At 39.6% G+C, this 19,471-nt stretch overlaps 1 protein-coding gene across 1 annotated transcript in view; it reads left to right on the top strand.

Annotated features, from left to right (window-relative positions):
* The first annotated feature begins 2,696 nt into the window (after positions 1–2,696).
* The window catches only part of LOC126284816 (lysosomal alpha-mannosidase-like), a 264,961-nt gene continuing 248,186 nt past the window's right edge, over positions 2,697–19,471 (top strand). The window contains exon 1 of the mRNA XM_049984023.1: positions 2,697–2,871. Within this exon, the coding sequence (XP_049839980.1) occupies positions 2,764–2,871 (108 nt within the window). The 5' untranslated portion in view covers positions 2,697–2,763. The remainder of the gene's footprint in view (positions 2,872–19,471) is intronic.

Here is a 19,471-nt window from a genome sequence, read left to right as displayed (position 1 = left end):
GAAGTAACAATATGGGTAGTGTGGTTGCATTTCCTGTGGAACGTTTGTTGCCAGTGGCGGTGGCTGAGGTTCGGTGGCTGCACCAGGTTTGGTTGCAGGAGTGGGCATGACCATGGGTAGAGCCGGTGATGTCCAAGTTGCTTGTTTACTGCTTTCCGGAGAGAGCGGAACGGTTGGTACAGTGCACCCGGGTAGCGTCCAGCTGCAGGACAATGAGCCTGTACCTGAGACTTGCCACGTAGGCAGTGGCTGGCAAAATAGAGCAGTGATGCATCATGTAGCTTGTCAGCAATTGTCACTGTTTGCTCGACAGGTTCAGGAGGACTCTGAGCCAGAGCGAAGCGGATGTGAGGAGGTAGTTTACCTGACCAGATGGCGAGGAGAGCCGTGTCAGAGAGTAGATTGGCGCTGACCAGGGCGTTTAGCCGTCTCCAGAGGTGGGGAGATTTGTTATTACTTAGTTGCTCAATGTGGAGCACTTGCCATATTGCTGCCTCAGTTGAGCGTGCAAGCCTATATAGAACTGTCTCTTTGGCTCGAGTGTACTGGGTAGATGAGTCCGGGGCGTCAACCAGGTCAGCAATTGAGTCCTCCTGGTCATGCAGATGGGTGATGAGGCACAGAAACCTGGATGACTCACCGAGTTTGTGATGGCTGAACACTTTGTCCACAATTTTGAACTAGGTTGTTGCTCTGTCGAGATTAAACGGCGGCAGGATCGGTAAGCGTTGTAGAATGTTCGGAAGAACAGGTTGAGTTGAATTCATCTGTGCACTGCCTGAAACAAGCTGTAGATGCTGTAGTATTCCAAGAGGGTGTGCCTCCCAGGGATGTGGTGACAACCGCTTGTCGGATGGCAGTGTGAAGGTGACACATTGTAGATAAGCGCGATCCGTAGTGACGTGGGAGGTCGACGCGGGTGAGACACCGTAATGTATCGATTGCAGTTGTGGAAGCTAACACGTTGCGGTTGTGTTCAGATTGACATGTCACGGAAGACCGATGCAGATGAGGCACCGGGATGTGCCAAGAACGGTAGTGGAAGCTTGACTGGTGCCGGTTGTCGAGAAGCACAGTGTGGAAAATGATGTAGAAAGTTGGACAGAATGTGTGAATGTTCACTGTTTGTAGTCACTCCACTCAAAATGGTGTGCAGGTAAGGTGAATGTAGTGGCACAAAACACTGAGGCTTAGCAGTAGGACGAATATGGAGGTCAGGCACAGATAACAAGCCATTGTTCCTGCTGCAGGCCGAGATACTGAAGCAGGAAGGCACGTGCTGATGCTGAACCGAGGCAGGCGCGGGTGTGGTCGGATGCTGAAGACGTTGACCTGTGAACAAAGCAGTTCCACCAACATGGCAGGAATCCGCTTGGTACCACACAGATTTCGGTGTGGCAAACCATTGTCCTGGTAGTGATAGGTTATCCGACGAAGCATTACCAGAAATTGGCTTTGATCCCACACTGCCGGAAGAGGTAACTGCCAGAGCCAGAGTCATGCATACCCCTAATGTCACTTATTGTTGCAGCCATGAATACATCCGGCGAAATCGGCGTAATTGTTTAGTGAGAGGCATCGTGTTGCAGTGCTGCTGGGTGTACATCACCCACAACATGGTGCATGTCGATCACAAAGTCATTGTTCGAATGCAGTGTCGAAGTAATACACGTGAACATAACTGACGCAAAGGCCGTGGACACCATAAAACGTTGAAAATGGAAGACATTACAACTCGAGGTCACCAGTGAGGTGGATGCTCATGTGAGATACACCAAACAACACCTTATAGTCAGGAGCTCATTTATTCACCTCTTCACACCAGTAAGCCTTACAGAGAACTGGATGGCGGAACTACTCAAAGATAATGTTTTGCTAGGTTCAAAGATGATGCTCAGATTGATACTGGTGTCAATCTCATCAGCACCACAATAGTTTATTGTTAATACATTATACAGATTAAGTATCTATGAGCTCTTTGTCTCATGTTAATGTACACCTTGACTCGTTCTACATCCCTGGAGTTTTTGCTTCTTCACAGAAGCTATGGAACATTATGAACGAATGAATGAATCCATGTTTTCCTGTTTCTGTTTCTCAGTCTTTGATCTTACTAATTCATAATTAATTGTTGGCCCAAGAACAGGTCATGATATTTGTTGACCATTTGCTAGGTCAAATTTAGACAAGTATAGTATACAACTTGGAATGACCTTAGAGAACCAGAAAAGGATTGCAGGAATGTGTGATAAACTTATTGAATACTACCACAATTATCAGAAACACAGATGTTTCTAAAAACTGTGACTGGTGGAAAATGCTTCAACTATTGATTGTTTAAGCATCCTGAGTGTTTGTTATTCATAATAACTGAAATAAAACAAATAATCTACAATACAACCAAAGAAAATTAGACCGTAACTATTGTATCTCCTTAGTAAATTAAAGTAGAATCTTTTGCAACATGAATGTAAGTGACAGATATTGAATACTCTAATATTTTCAATCTATCTGTTATAATTTAGTCATCCAGGAAGCTATGAAGGTGAAAGAAACTGTACCTCTCAAAATTCTGTAATCTTTCTTATCAGGGCTATTATCACTGTCTCTTAAAAAGTGTATCTGATAGCAACTTAACTGGCAGTTATTGTGTACTTGTCCAGAATTTTTATCAGCAAGCCACTTGTTTTTATCTTGTTTCATCAAGAAAACGAAGAAGAAAATTCATGTGTGTTCTAGTTTCACTGCAGTCCACAGTACAGCATGAAATCTTACAGAAATATTCTTTTGGTAGTGTTTTTGACTCTACCATCACTTTACCAGACATTTCCATGCGTAGAATCAGTTAAGGAAGTTACATGTGGATATAAAGTAGGTATTTTTACGCTGTTGTGGATAATCTGTTTAAAAAAATTTTCATATTGGCTAACTAGGATGCTGTAACAATGTCAGTTCCTCTTCTTAGTTTTCCATTACTCCTTTCTCTTCTCCTCATGTTGTCTTCCCCCCTCTTCTGTCTACAATGCTCCTGATTTATTATTTCTTCTGCCTTGAAAGAGTTCTAAATTTAGTATTTCATTTTCAAAGCTTATTTCTGTTATTTACAATCACTTTGGTTGTTTCTTTCCAGTTCTTTTCTTATTTTTGTAATCTATGCTGTTGTCAATTTCTTCTTTTTTCCAGATATAAAGCAGTATTTTTTTCATTAGCCTGTTCTCATTTTTTAAGTAGTGCTGCCCAAGAAAAGTTAATCTTCACATAGGCATTACTTCTTTTATTTTTATATTTTTGGAAATTTCCTCATTACTTCTCATTTTCCAACCATATATAATTCATATTGCACCCAGTTATTTTTGTAAAGCTATGTCCTCCAAGTGTCTCTGATCTGCTCAGCTTATATAAATCGTTGTTGAGTGTTTTTATACTATTAACATTGTGGTTTTTGTGCTGTGGTATAGTGTTTGATTTGCTTTCCTATATAAACATTTGTTGTTGTTGTTAGCTTCTGTCAAAATGTACCCACTTATTAATTCACACATCAGTTATTTTTTGAATTAATAAGTGGATACATTTTGATAAAATTTAATTCACTCATCAATTACCCCCCCCCCCCCCCCCCCCCTCATGAACCTTGCCGTTTGTGGGGAGGCTTGCGTGCCTCAGCGATACAGATGGCCGTACCGCAGGTGCAACCACAACGGAGGGGTATCTGTTGAGAGGCGAGACAAACGTGTGGTTCCTGAAGAGGGGCAGCAGCCTTTTCAGTAGTTGCAGGCGCAACAGTCTGGATGATTCACTGATCTGGCCTTGCAACATTAACCATAATGGCCTTGCTGTGCTGGTACTGCGAATGGCTGAAAGCAAGGGGAAACTACAGCTGTAATTTTTCCCGAGGACATGCAGCTCTACTGTATGATTAAATGATGATGGTGTACTCTTGGGTAAAATATTCTGGAGGTAAAACAGTCCCCCATTCGGATCTCCGGGAGGGGACTACTCAAGAGGATGTCGTTATCAGGAGAAAGAAAACTGGTGTTCTACGGATCGGAGCGTGTAATGTCAGATACCTTAATCGGGCAGGTAGGTTAGAAAATTTAAAAAGGGAAATGGATAGGTTAAAGTTAGATATGGTGGGAATTAGTGAAGTTTGGTGGCAGGAGGAACAAGACTCTGGTCAGGTGACTGACTACAGGGTTATAAACACAAAATCAAATAGGGGTAATGCAGGAGTAGGTTTAATAATGAATAGGAAAATAGGAATGCGGGTAAGCTACTACAAACAGCATAGTGAACGCATTATTGTGGCCAAGATAGATACGAAGCCCACACCTACTACAGTAGTACAAGTTTATATGCCAACTAGCTCTGCAGATGACGAAGAAATTGAAGAAATGTACAATGAAATAAAAGAAATTTTTCAGATAGTGAAGGGAGACGAAAATTTAATAGTAATGGGTGACTGGAATTCGAGTGTAGGAAAAGGGAGAGAAGGAAACATAGTAGGTGAATATGGATTGGGGCTAAGAAATGAAAGAGGAAGCCGCCTAGTAGAATTTTGCACAGAGCACAACTTAATCATAGCTAACACTTGGTTTAAGAATCATGAAAGAAGGTTGTATACATGGAAGAACCCTGGAGATACTAAAAGGTATCAGATAGATTATATAATGGTAAGACAGAGATTTAGGAACCAGGTTTTAAGTTGTAAGCCATTTCCAGGGGCAGATGTGGACTCTGACCACAATCTATTGGTTATGACCTGTAGATTAAAACTGAAGAAACTGCAAAAATGTGGGAAATTAAGGAGATGGGACCTGGATAAACTGAAAGAACCAGAGGTTGTACAGAGTTTCAGGGAGAGCATAAGAGAACAATTGACAGGAATAGGGGAAAGAAATACGGTAGAAGAAGAATGGGCAGCTCTGAGGGATGAAGTAGTGAAGGCAGCAGAGGATAAAGTAGGTAAAAAGACGAGGGCTGCTAGAAATCCTTGGGTAACAGAAGAAATATTGAATTTAATTGATGAAAGGAGAAAATATAAAAATGTAGTAAATGAAGCAGGCAAAAAGGAATACAAATGTCTCAAAAATGAGATCGACATGAAGTGCAAAATGGCTAAGCAGGGATGGCTAGAGGACAAATGTAAGGGTGTAGAAGCTTATCTCACTAGGGGTAAGATAGATACCACCTACAGGAAAATTAAAGAGACCTTTGGAGAGAAGAGAACCACGTGTATGAATATCAAGAGCTCAGATGGCAACCCAGTTCTAAGCAAAGAAGGGAAGGCAGAAAGGTGGAAGGAGTATACAGAAGGTTTATACAAGGGCGATGTACTTGAGGACAATATTATGGAAATGGAAGAGGATGTAGATGAAGACGAAATGGGAGATACGATACTGCGTGAAGAGTTTGACAGAGCACTGAAAGACCTGAGTCGAAACAAGGCCCCGGGAGTAGACAACATTCCCTTAGAACTACTGACGGCCTTGGGAGAGCCAGTCATGACAAAACTCTACCAGCTGGTGAGCAAGATGTATGAGGCAGGCGAAATACCCTCAGACTTCAAGAAGAATATAATAATTCCAATCCCAAAGAAAGTAGGTGCTGACAGATGTGAAAATTACCGAACTAGCAGTTTAATAAGTCACAGCTGCAAAATACTAACGCGAATTCTTTACAGATGAATGGAAAAACTGGTAGATGCGGAACTCGGGGAGGATCAGTTTGGATTCCGTAGAAATGTTGGAACACGTGAGGCAATACTGACCTTACGACTTATCTTAGAAGAAAGATTAAGAAAAGGCAAACCTACGTTTCTAGCATTTGTAGACTTAGAGAAATCTTTTGACAATGTTGACTGGAATACTCTTTTTCAAATTCTAAAGGTGGCAGGGGTACAAAAAATACAGGGAGCGAAAGGATATTTACAATTTGTACAGAAAGCAGATGGCGGTCGTAAGAGTCGAGGGGCATGAAAGGGATGCAGTGGTTGGGAAAGGAGTGAGACAGGGTTGTAGCCTCTCCCCGGTGTTATTCAATCTGTATATTGAGCAAGTAATAAAGGAAACAAAAGAAAAATTTGGAGTAGGTATTAAAATTCATGGAGAAGAAGTAAAAACTTTGAGGTTCGCCGATGACATTGTAATTCTGTCAGAGACGGCAAAGGACTCGGAAGAGCAGTTGAACAGAATGGACAGTGTGTTTAAAGGAGGATATTAGATGAACATAAACAAAAGCAAAACAAGGATAATGGAATGTGGTCAAATTAAATCAGGTGAAGCTGAGGGAATTAGATTAGGAAATGAGACACTTAAAGTAGTAAAGGAGTTCTGCTATTTAGGAAGTAAAATAACTGATGATGGTCGAAGTAGAGAGGATATAAAACGTAGACTGGCAGTGGCAAGGAAAGCGTTTCTGAAGAAGAGAAATTTGTTAACATCGAATATAGATTTATGTATCAGGAAGTCGTTTCTGAAAGTATTTGTTTGGAGTGTAGCCATGTATGGAAGTGAAATATGGATGATAAATAGTTTGGACAAGAAGAGAATAGAAGCTTTCGAAATGTGGTGCTACAGAAGAATACTGAAGATAAGGTGGATAGATCACGTAACTAATGAGGAGGTATTGAATAGGATTGGGGAGAAGAGAAGTTTGTGGCTCAACTTGACTAGAAGAAGGGATCGGTTGGTATGACATGTTTTGAGGCATCAAGGGATCACAAATTTAGCATTGGAGGCAGCGTGGAGGGTACAAATCGTAGAGGGAGACTGAGAGATGAGTACGCTAAGCAGATTCAGAAGGATGTAGGTAGCAGTAGGTACTAGGAGATGAAGAAGCTTGTACAGGATAGATTAGCATGGAGAGCTGCATCAAACCAGTCTCAGGACTGAAGACAACAACAACAACAACACATCAATTATGAATTTAGTGCTGAATGTTCCTTCTCTCTTTCTCCTTTTTTCCTGAATTTTTTTTCGGAAGATTTATTTGAGTAACTGCTTCTGTTGGCTTTTCTAAAAATCTTGCAAAGTTGTCTGCAAAAGCCAGGCAGTTTACCATAATTACATTTGATTTCTTTCCCAGAATTATTGGTTCAGTTTTTCAATTTTTAGTTACATATTCTAGATTCTTACATTTGTATATGAAACATATTTCAGGAGTGAATGTGTAAGTTTTATCATTCCGTAAGATCAGTTGTAGTGCAAATGGCTAAGATATTTCTCCCATTAATTTACCTTTATATACCACAAATAATGTTTGCTTATTTTGCTTTAACATCAAATGGTCATATAGTTTTCCTATTGATTCCCTATCTACCAAGTTAAATGCTTTCTTGAAATCAATAAATGATATTGATATAAGTTTACTGGTCAATATTGTGTCTTGAATTATTGTTTTTAAGTTAAAAGTGTGTTCTGTGCAGGATATTTCATTTTGAAAACCACCATGATACTCCTCCAGTTCTTTGTCTAAAGCTACTTCAAGTCAATTCAGAAGAATTCTTGATAATATTTTGTTTGCCACTGACAGAAGCGACACTACATGTGGTTGTCAACATTTTGTTTGTATTTCTTGTTATATAATGTGGACGATTAATGCTGTTTCTTGTGTGTTACTTTCTGATTTCCAAATGTTCTCAAAAAGCAAGCAAGGATCTTTGGTTCTGAACATTCCAATAATTCTGCTATAATTAAATCTTTACTGCTTGCTATCTTATTAGTTGTTTTGTTTTCTTTATTATTTCTGTTTTTATTTTTATTTTGGTTTCCTGTGTGTTGTGATTCAGTGAACAATTTTTAACAAATTTTTCAAGTGTCTATATCATAGAGTGATTGTTCACCTTCTTTTATTTCTTCGTTTCTTGTCCTTGGTGTCAATGTGACTGTCAACACATTGGCTGAAAAAAGTAGGGCGCGAAAGTTCAGTACTGTCTACTGTAAATGATGTAGCCGACAGGCTCCTATGATAATGCAGATTTACTCATGTATGTTAATGGTAATCAGTTAAAATTGAAAAAAAAATGAATTTTATTTATTTATTTGGTCCTGTTGATTACATATTATACAACCAGTATACAAGTAATACAGGACAAGTCAATTGATACAATACAGTAGTACATGAACATTTATACATCACGTTGCACAGACATTTGTTTATTTAACAAGAACAATTACTTGCATGCAGTATTAAAGCTGACTGTGAAGTGACTGTTTAAAAGAGCAAAATAAGTGATAGTGTATATTTTTATGCTACTGACGTATATAAGCAGGTAAATTTGCTTTGTGGTCATGGTTTGGATTGAATCCAAATTTTAACTGCATTCATTAAGAAGAGGTTTAAGTGAATGCTCAAGAGTGTGGGATACATGGGAGTTCACATTTTCTTGTAATGACATAGATAGATTTACATTTTATCACCACAGTTTCAGTTAAACTACAAGTAACAGCATCACACTTTATCTTTAAGGAAGTGCTTTTTTTAGGCAGTTTCTCCCACTCTTATACCTTATAACTCTAAGTAGTCATTAATTTTATAGAAAATTTGTTTGATGAGGAATAATTTAAGGAGGCAGTAGCCAAAACTACAGGGGAAGTAAAAATATGCCAACTTGCTTCATCACAACAAAAGCTCCACATTATCAGTTTTCGATTTATACATAGAATAAAGGACACTATGACAGTATTAGAAAAGGATAGTTGCTGCTCTTCATATAGAGGAGAAGTAGATGCTATGTCACAGATAGGCACAACAAAAAGAGTGCCAAATAAAGCTTTTAATAAGACAGGCCTTCATCAGAATAGACAATACACTCACACACCCAAGCATGCACGTGCACTCTCTCTCTCTCTCTCTCTCTCTCTCTCTCTCTCTCTCTCTCTCTCTCTCACACACACACACACACACACACACACACACACACACACACACACACACAACTAATACAAACATGACCACAGTATCTGGCTGCCAAGGCTATTCTGGATTTTCTGTTAAAGTGCAGTATGGTGTTTCATTTCTAACCTCAAGTGCCTATTAAAGAATAATCATAACAGAACTTAAGATGATGAGTAACATATTCACCTCATAATTATATGAAATTGTGTATGTTATTCTGCTCTATATAAGGAATGTATCTGTCCAGTAACAAAAGGACCAAATAATGACTGGAATGAACCATTATTCATGTACAAACCACTATTGCCACTTATTACTAATGCTAATTGAGCATGCCTTATGAACTGTGTCAAAAAACCAGCCTGCACCTTTCTGTCTTCTAGTTCTAAATCCAACTACAGTCCTTTGTTAACGATACACAATGAACACAATATGGAGAAAAGATTCCATGAAAAATCAACAAACTACATTGTATGATTAATTTAAAAATGAAATATTCATGATAAAATGGATTTCTGCTGCAGCTAAAGTCTGTAAATATTTTTGATGATATATTATAACACAAAGAACAGTCTACTGTATTGTATAGTATTTGTATTTCTCTCATAACATGCATTTCACAGATCATCTGATCACATTGTACAGGAGGCAGAGACTGAAAATATTCATTTTCATCTTAGTATAACATTGCATACAAATTGTGGCCCAACATTCTGGTTGTTTCACACATAAAACAGTAGAACTATTGTCTAAGACTTTAATTATCATTGACAATTAGTTTTAGAAATATAGCTGGTTGATTAGATTATCAATGGGAATAATAGGTTCCATTTAACTAAAGCAATAGATCCAGGATAGATCTGACTTGTTGTTCAGGGATCTGAGACAGAGCCATCTCCAAAAACGAAGTAAAAAATACACATATCAGTCCCAAGAGTTCCGGAAACTGTATGGAAAATTGGAACAGAGATCAACATAAACATCAAACATCATTTCCACCCATTTTATTACTAATGAAAACTACACACTGCATGATGTACCACCATACAACAAGACCTACAGAGGCAGTGATCCAGATTGCTGTACACACCAGTACCTCTAATACCCAGTAGCAAGTGCTGATCCATGGTGCATCCCTGTATTCATCATGGCATACTATCCACAGTTTCAGCAAGGCACTGTTGCTCCAGATTGTCCCACTCCCCAACAGCGATTTGGCATAGATCCCTCAGAGTGGTTGGTGGGTAATGTTGTTCATAAACAGCCCTTTTCAATCCATCCCATGCATTTTTGATAGGGTACATGTCTGGAAAACATGCTGGCCACACTAGTCAAGCGATGTCATTATCCTGAAGGAAGTCATTCACAACATGTGCAAGATAGGGGCATGACCTGTCTTCCATGAAGATGAATGCCTTGCCAATATGCTAGCGATAGGGCTGCACTATCAGTCGGAGGATGGCATTTGTATACCGTACAGCCATTATGGTGCTTTCCATGACCACCAGCAGTGTAAGTTGCCCTCACATAATGCCACAACAAAACATCAGGGAACCTCCACCTTGTTGCACTTGCTGGACAGTGTTTCTAAGGCGTTCAGCCTGACCGGATTGCCTCCAAACACATCTCCGATGTTTGTATGGTTGAAGGCATATGCAACACTCATTGGCAAAGAGAACATGGTCCCAATCCTGAGGGGTACATTTGACATGTTGTTGGGCCCATCTGTACTAGGCTCCATGGGGTCCTGGTTGCAAAGAAGGACCTTGCCATGTATGTCGGGAGTGAAGATTCACATCATGCAGCCTATTGCAGACAGTTTGAGTTGTAACATGATGTCTTGTGGCTGCACAAAAAGCATTATTCAACATGGTGGCATTGCTGTCAGGGTTCCTCTAACCCATAGTCCATAGGTAGAGGTCTTCCACTGCAGTAGTAACCCTTGGCCAGCCTGAGCGAGGCATGTCATCAACATTTTCTGTCTCTCTGTATCTCCTCTATGTCCAAACAACATCACTTTGGTTCACTCCAAGATGCCTTGTTGAGAGCCCTTCCTGGCACAAAGTAATAATGCAGACATGATCGAACCAAGGTAATGACTGTCTAGGCATGGTTGAACTACAGACAATACAAGATGTGTACCTCCTTCCTGGTGGAATAACTGGAACCGATCTTCTGTCGGATCCTCTCCGTCCAATAGATTTTGCTGATGCATGGTTGTTTGCACCTTTGTGCGAGTTTGGTGACATCTCTGAACAGTCAAAGGGACTGTGTCTGTGATACAGTATGCACAGTCAATGTCTGTCTTCAGGAGTTCTGTTAACTGGGATGATGCAAAACTTTTTCTGATGTTTGTATGTTTCAGTAATGTGTTACAGAACTTAAATAATCAGGAAGCATTTAGAATACTTTTCACTCAGATTTAAATAATGATAGTGCATGATATAAAAACTGTTGATACTGAGTGATGGCTTTCAAATAGGTAGAAGACTTTAGCCTGTGCCTCGGAGGGCTGGTTAGCTCCATGTAACAGTGATGGAGTATAGCTCTTTATGGCACTAGAAGGCTCAAAAAGGAGAGATAAAGAATGTCATTGTTGTTGTGGCCTTCAGTTCTGAGACTGGTTTCATGCAGCACTCTATGCTACTCTATCCAGTGTAAGCTTTTTCATCTCCCAGTACCTACTGCAGCCTACATCCTTCTGAATCCATTTAGTGTATTTATTTCTTGGTCTCCCTCTATGATTGTTATCCCCCACACTGCCCTCCAGTATTAAATTGGTGATCCCTTGATGCCTCAGAACATGTCCTGCCAACGAATCCCATCTTCTAGTCAAGTTGTGCCACAAACTCCTCTTCTCCCCAATTCTATTCAATACCTCCTCATTAGTTATGTGATCTACCCATCTCTTCAGCATTATTCTGTAACACCACATTTCAAAAGCTTCTATTCTCTTCTTGTCTAAACTATTTATCATCCATGTTTCACTTCCATCCATGGCTACACTCCATACAAATTCGTTCAGAAATGACTTCCTGACACTTAAATCAAAACTCGATGTTAACAAATTTCTCTTCTTCAAAAATGTTTTCCTTGCCATTGCCAGTCTACATTTTATATCCTCTCTACTTCGACCATCATCAGTTATTTTGCTCCCCAAATAGCAAAACTCCTTTACTACTTTCAGTGTCTCATTTCCTAATCTAATTCCCTCAGCATCACCCGACATAATTCGACAACATTCCATTATCTTCATTTTGCTTTTGTTGATGTTCATCTTATACTCTCCTTTCAAGACACTGTCCATTCCATTCAACTACTCTTGCAAGTATTTTGCTGTCTCTGACAGAATTACAATGTCAATGGCGAACCTCAAAGTTTTTATTTATTCTCCATGGATTTTAATTCCTACTCCAAACTTTTTTTTTTGTTTCCTTTAATGCTTGCTCAATATACAGATTGAATAGCATCGGGGAGAGGCTGCAACCATGTCTCACTTCCTTCCCAACCACTGCTTCCCTTTCATGTCCCTCAACTCTAATAACAGCCATCTGGTTTCTGTCAACATTGTCAAAAGCTTTCTCTAAGTCTACAAATGCTAGAAATGTAGGTTTGCCGTTCCTTAATTTTTCTTCTACAACAAGTCAGAGAACTGGGGAAAAGAGGAGCTTGTGGCACCACTTGACTAGAAGAAGGGTAGGACATACTCTGAGACATTGAGGGATCACCAATTTAGAATTGGAGTGCAGCATGGAGGGTAAAAATAGTAGAGGGAGACCAAGAGATGAATACACTAAGAAGATTCAGAAGGATGTAGGGTGCAGTAGGTACTGGGAGATGAGGAAGCTTGCACAGGATAGAGTAGCATGGAGAGCTGCATCAAACCAGTCTCAGGACTGAAGACCACAACAACTACAACAAGAACAAGATAAGTCATAGGGGCAGTATTGCCTCACATGTTCCAACATTTCTACGGAATACAAACTGATCATCCCTGAGGTCGACCTCTACCAGTTTTTCCATTCGTCTGTGAAGAATTTGTGTTAGTATTTTGCAGCTGTGACTTATTAAACTGATAGTTTGGTAATTTTCACATCTGTCAACAACTGCTTTCTTTGGGATTGGAATTATTATATTCTTCTTGAAGGCTGAGGGAATTTCGCCTGTCTCATACATCTTGCTCACCAGAAGCTAGAGTTTTGTCAGGACTGGTGCTCCCAAGGCTGTCAGTAGTTCTAATGGAATGTTGTCTACTCCCGAGGCCTTGTTTTGACTTAGGTCTTTCAGTGCTCTTTCAGACTCTTCACGGAGTATCGTATCTCCCATTTCATCTTCATCTACATCCTCATCCATTTCCATAATATTGTCCTAAAGTACATCACCCTTGTACAGGCCCTCTATAAAAGCCTTCAATCTTCCTGCTTTCCCTTCTTTGCTTAGAACTTGGTTTCCGTCTAAGCTCTTGATATTCATTCAAGTGGCTGTCTTTTCTCCAAAGGTCTCTCTCATTTTCCTGTAGGCAGTATCTATCTTACCCCCTGTGAGATATGCCCCTACATCCTTACGTTTGTCCTCTATCCATTCCTGCTTTACCCTTCCTGTTGATCTCATTTTTGAGACATTTTTATTCCTTTTTGCCTACTTTATTTACTGCATTTTTGTATTTTCTCCTTTCATCAATTAAATCCAGTATCTCTTCCTTTACCAAAGGATTCCTACTAGCCGTCGTCTTTTTACCTACTTGATCCTCTGCTGCCTTCACTGTTTCATCCCTCAAAGCTACCCACTCTTCTTCTACTGTATTTCTTTGCCCCATTCCCATCAATTGTTCTCTTATGCTCTCCCTGAAACTCTGTACAACCTTTGGATCTTTCAGTTTATCCAGATCCCATTTCCTTCAATTCTCACCTTTCTGCAGTTTCTTAAGTTTTAATCTACAGTTCATAACCAATAGATTGTGGCCAGAGTCCACATCTGTCCCTGGAAATGTCTTACAATTTAAAACCTGGTTCCTAAATCTCTTTCTTACCATTATATAATGTATCTGAAACCTTCTAGTATCTCCATTGTTCTTCCACATATACAACCTCCTTTCATGATTCTTGAACCAAGTGTTAGCTATGATTAAGTTATGCTCAGTGCAAAATTCTTTCATTTCTTAGCCCTAATTCATATTCTCCTACTATGTTTCCTTCTCTTCCTTTTCCTACTGTTGAATTCCAGTCACCATGACTATTACATTTTTGTCTCCCTTCACTATCTGAATAATTTCTTTTATCTCATCATACATTTCATCAATTTCTTCATTATTTGCAGAGCTAGTTGGCATATAAACTTGTACTACTGTAGTAGGTATGGGCTTTGTGTCTGTCTTGCTCGCAATAATGCATTCACTGTGCTGTTTGTAGTAGCTTACACACACTCCTATTTTTTTAATTCATTATTAAACCTACTCCTGCATTACCCCTATTTGATTTTGTATTTATAACCCTGTATTCACCTCACCAAAAGTCTTGTTCCTCCTGCCACCGAACTTCACTAATTCCCACTATACCTAACTTTAAACTATCCATTTTCCTCTTTAAATTTTCTAACCTACCTGCCCGATTAAGGGATCTAAATTCCACGCTCCAGTCTGTAAAATGCCAGTTTTCCTTCTCCTGATAACAGCGTCTTCCTGAGTAGTCCCCACCTAGAGATCCGAATGGGGGACTATTTTACCTCTGGAATATTTTACCCAAGAGGATGCCATCATCATTTAATCATACAGTAAAGCTGCATGCCCTCAGGAAAAATTACGGCTGTAGTTTACCCTTGCTTTCAGCCATTCGCAGTACCACAACAGCAAGCCAGTTTTGGTTAGTGTTACAAGGCCAGATCATTCAATCATTCAGACTGTTGCCCCTGCAACTACTGAAAAGGCTGCTGCCCCTCTTCAGGAACCAGACATTTGTCTAGCCTCTCAACAGATAACCCTCCGTTGTAGTTGCACCAACGGTACGGCTATCTGTATCGTGAGGCACGCAAGCCTCCCCACCAACAGCAAGGTCCATGGTTCATGGGGGATAAGGATATGACACAGTTACAGAGACTTAAAGGTCTTATATAGATATGATTTTGATGTTTATAGACTGAAGGGGTGAGTGAAAATTTTCACCAAGTTCGGGAATCAAACCTGGGTCTTTTGCTTTCTATGCAGGTGCATTAACCACTAAGCTACCTTGGCACAAAAAACAGTTCACACAACTGCATGGATTACCATGACATGCCTTGCTCCTTGATCCATATATAGACTAGGGCAGCATTGAGAATTATGACCGAGGAGGGAGGTTTGCCAGCGTAATCCTTGCAGTTGTTTGAACTGCTGTTCCAAGTTGGTTTAGTGGCTAAGGTACCTGTCTAGTAAGTAGGAGATCTGAGTTTGATTCCAGGCCTTGGTACAAATTTTCACTTACTACTTCAGTCTATTTACATAAAAAGAGCTAAAGAGAGTTGCACCCACCTACACACCATTTTCATATTCAGCTACTCAAAACTAAGGGAATCAAAAGATTAATGGAAACTTAACTCACCAAACACGGTCTCCATATCTCCCTATTTTGCTCTCATACACATTATCTCCTGTTTAATATGAATGTCCTGATAATGTTAAAGCTACTCCTTTTTAAGGCAAATGACAATTTTAACCATTATAGCACAGATATGGTAAGTTTGTAAACACCTCACTATAGCACACTAAAATACAGGAACGTAAGCATTACCATGGAGTGAGAGGTGGATGTTGTTGTTGTTGTTGTGGTCTTCAGTCCAGAGACTGGTTTGATGCAGCTCTCCATGCTACTATATCCTGGTAAGCTTCTTCATCTCCCAGTACCTACTGCAACCTACATCCTTCTGAATCTGTTTAGTGTATTCATCTCTTGGTCTCCCTCTACGATTTTTGCCCCCCATGCTGCCCTCCAATACTAAATTGGTGGGACCTTGATGCCTCAGATTATGCCCTACCAACCGATCCCTTCTTCTAGTTAAGTTCTGCCACAAATTTCTCTTCTGCCCAATTCTATTCAATATCTCCTCATTACCTCTAATCTTCAACATTCTTCTGTAGCACCACATTTCGATAGCTTCTATTATCTTCTCATCTAAAGTATTTATCATCCACGCTTCACTTCAATACCTGGCTGCACTCTTTACAAATACTTTGAGAAATGGCTTCCATACACTCAAACCTATACTCGATGTTAAGAAATTTCTCTTCTTCAAAAATGCTTTCCTTGCCATTGCCATTCTACATTTTAATTCTCTCTACTTTGACCATCATCAGTTATTTTGCTCTCCAAATAGCAAAACTCTTTTACTAGTATAAACACCTCATTTCCTAATCTACTTCCCGCAGCATTCAACTACATTCCATTATCATCATGATGTTCATCTTATATCCTCCTTTAAAGACACTGTCCATTCTGTTCAGCTGCTCTTCCAGGTCCTTTGCTGTCTCTGACAGAATTACAATGTCATCGGCGAAATACAAAAGTTTTTATTTCTTCTCCATGGATTTTTCTTTTGTTTCCTTTACTACTTGCTCAATATACAGACTGAATAACATTGGCAATAGGCTACAACCCCATCTCACTCCCTTCCCAACCACTTCTTCCCTTTCAGGCCCCTCGACTCTTGTAACTGCCATCTGGTTTCTGTACAAATTGTAAATAGCCCTTCGTTCTCTATATTTTACCCCTGCCACCCTCCCAATTTGAAATAGAGTATTCCAGTCAACGTTGTCAAAAGCTTTCTCTAAGTCTACAAATGCTAGAAACATAGGTTTGCCTTTCCTTAATCTATTTTCTAAGATAAGTCGTAGGGTCAGTATTGCATCATGTATTCCAACATTTCTACGGAATCCAAACTCATCTTCCTCGAGGCCGGCTTCTACCAGATCTGTAAAGAATTCATGTTAATAGTTTGCATCCGTGGCTTATTAAACTGATAGTCTGGTAATTTTCACATCTGTCAACACCTGCTTTCTTCGTGATTGGAATTATTATATTGTTTTTGAAGTCTGAGCGTATTTAACCTGCCTAATACCTCTTGCTCACCAGATGGTAGAGTTTTGTTAGGTCTGGCTCTCCCAAGGACGTCAGTAGTTCTAATGAAATGTTGTCTACTCTCAGGGCCTTGTCTCGACTTAGGTCTTTCAAAGCTTTGTCAAATTCTTCATGCAGTATCATATCTCCTATTTCATCCTCATCTACATTCTCTTCCATTTCTATAACATTGTCCTCAAGAATATCGCCTTTGTATAGACCCTTTATATACTCCTTCCACCTTCCTGCTTTCCCTTCTTTGCTTAGAACTGGGTTTCCATCTGATCTCTTGATATTCATACAAGTGGTTCTCTTTTCTGCAAAAGTCTCTTTAATTTTCCTGTAGGCAGTATCTATCTTACCAATAGTGAGATAAGCCTCTACATCCTTACATTTGCCCTCTAGCCATCCCTGCTTAGCCACTTTGCACTTCTTGTCAATATCATTTTTGAGACGTTTGTATTCCTTTTTGCCTCCTTCATTTACTGCATTTTTATATTTTCGCCTTTCATCAATTAATTTCAATATCTCTTCTGTTACCCAAGGATTTCTATTAGCCCTCGTCTTTTTACCTACTTGATTCTCTGCTACCTTCACTTTTCATCTCAATCCTACCCATTCTTCTTCCACTGTATTAGTGAGAGTTAGCAAACAATATAATGATATGAAGGTGCTAAACATATATTGCTCCTTTCAGCTTTTAATAACTTCCTTGCTTGCAATTGATATGTGCTTGGCAAAGCATGTTATTTACAGGTTTTCTTTTGTGATCACGAATATTTTGACTGTTTTTGAAACATTTTCGGTACATAGAACAGTTCAAAACACATATTTTGACATATAATCGCAATTATAACTAAAAATATTTCTAAATTCTGAAGGGATCACCCCCTATAGCATACTTTTGATACAATCCACAGCAAAATGGTGATCAGCTAAATGAACATCATTTGAAAAAGCCAGCACAATGATGTTCAATGCCAGCTTACCATAGGAGTACTGGGCTGCAGTTGTGTGTACAGCTATATACCTATGAAATCACTTTCCATGCACTGCACTTGGAGATAAAACACCATGTGAATTTTGGTACAGAAGAAGGCCTTCTTTATAAGGCTTGAAAATTTTTGGCAGCAGTGTAGTGCTGCACATACCAAAATCCCAATGCGGGTAGTGGGATAACAAGTCACAGAGGCTGACATTTATAGGATTCTGCCAGACGAAAAAAGGCTATACATTTATTGATAGGGAGGCTTACTAAAAAGCTCAGAATTTTCAGAGTTCAAAGAAAGAGGAACCTAAGATCATCAGCATATTACAACTGGAACAAAGAGCATTAGACAAGGACCCAATGGAACTTAAGTTTAAAATAAGGAACATTAGAGTCAAAAGCTGGGACTTATAGTTCTGCAAAGAGTTACAACTTGAAGGTCATTTCTTAGCCCTAATTCATATTCTCCTACTATGTTTCCTTCTCTTCCTTTTCCTACTGTTGAATTCCAGTCACCATGACTATTACATTTTTGTCTCCCTTCACTATCTGAATAATTTCTTTTATCTCATCATACATTTCATCAATTTCTTCATTATTTGCAGAGCTAGTTGGCATATAAACTTGTACTACTGTAGTAGGTATGGGCTTTGTGTCTGTCTTGCTCGCAATAATGCATTCACTGTGCTGTTTGTAGTAGCTTACACACACTCCTATTTTTTTAATTCATTATTAAACCTACTCCTGCATTACCCCTATTTGATTTTGTATTTATAACCCTGTATTCACCTCACCAAAAGTCTTGTTCCTCCTGCCACCGAACTTCACTAATTCCCACTATACCTAACTTTAAACTATCCATTTTCCTCTTTAAATTTTCTAACCTACCTGCCCGATTAAGGGATCTAAATTCCACGCTCCAGTCTGTAAAATGCCAGTTTTCCTTCTCCTGATAACAGCGTCTTCCTGAGTAGTCCCCACCTAGAGATCCGAATGGGGGACTATTTTACCTCTGGAATATTTTACCCAAGAGGATGCCATCATCATTTAATCATACAGTAAAGCTGCATGCCCTCAGGAAAAATTACGGCTGTAGTTTACCCTTGCTTTCAGCCATTCGCAGTACCACAACAGCAAGCCAGTTTTGGTTAGTGTTACAAGGCCAGATCATTCAATCATTCAGACTGTTGCCCCTGCAACTACTGAAAAGGCTGCTGCCCCTCTTCAGGAACCAGACATTTGTCTAGCCTCTCAACAGATAACCCTCCGTTGTAGTTGCACCAACGGTACGGCTATCTGTATCGTGAGGCACGCAAGCCTCCCCACCAACAGCAAGGTCCATGGTTCATGGGGGATAAGGATATGACACAGTTACAGAGACTTAAAGGTCTTATATAGATATGATTTTGATGTTTATAGACTGAAGGGGTGAGTGAAAATTTTCACCAAGTTCGGGAATCAAACCTGGGTCTTTTGCTTTCTATGCAGGTGCATTAACCACTAA

This window comes from Schistocerca gregaria, chromosome 1, assembly GCF_023897955.1.
Source record: "Schistocerca gregaria isolate iqSchGreg1 chromosome 1, iqSchGreg1.2, whole genome shotgun sequence".
In the NCBI taxonomy this organism is placed as follows: domain Eukaryota; kingdom Metazoa; phylum Arthropoda; class Insecta; order Orthoptera; family Acrididae; genus Schistocerca; species Schistocerca gregaria.
This window is presented reverse-complemented; position numbering and strand designations above follow the sequence as displayed.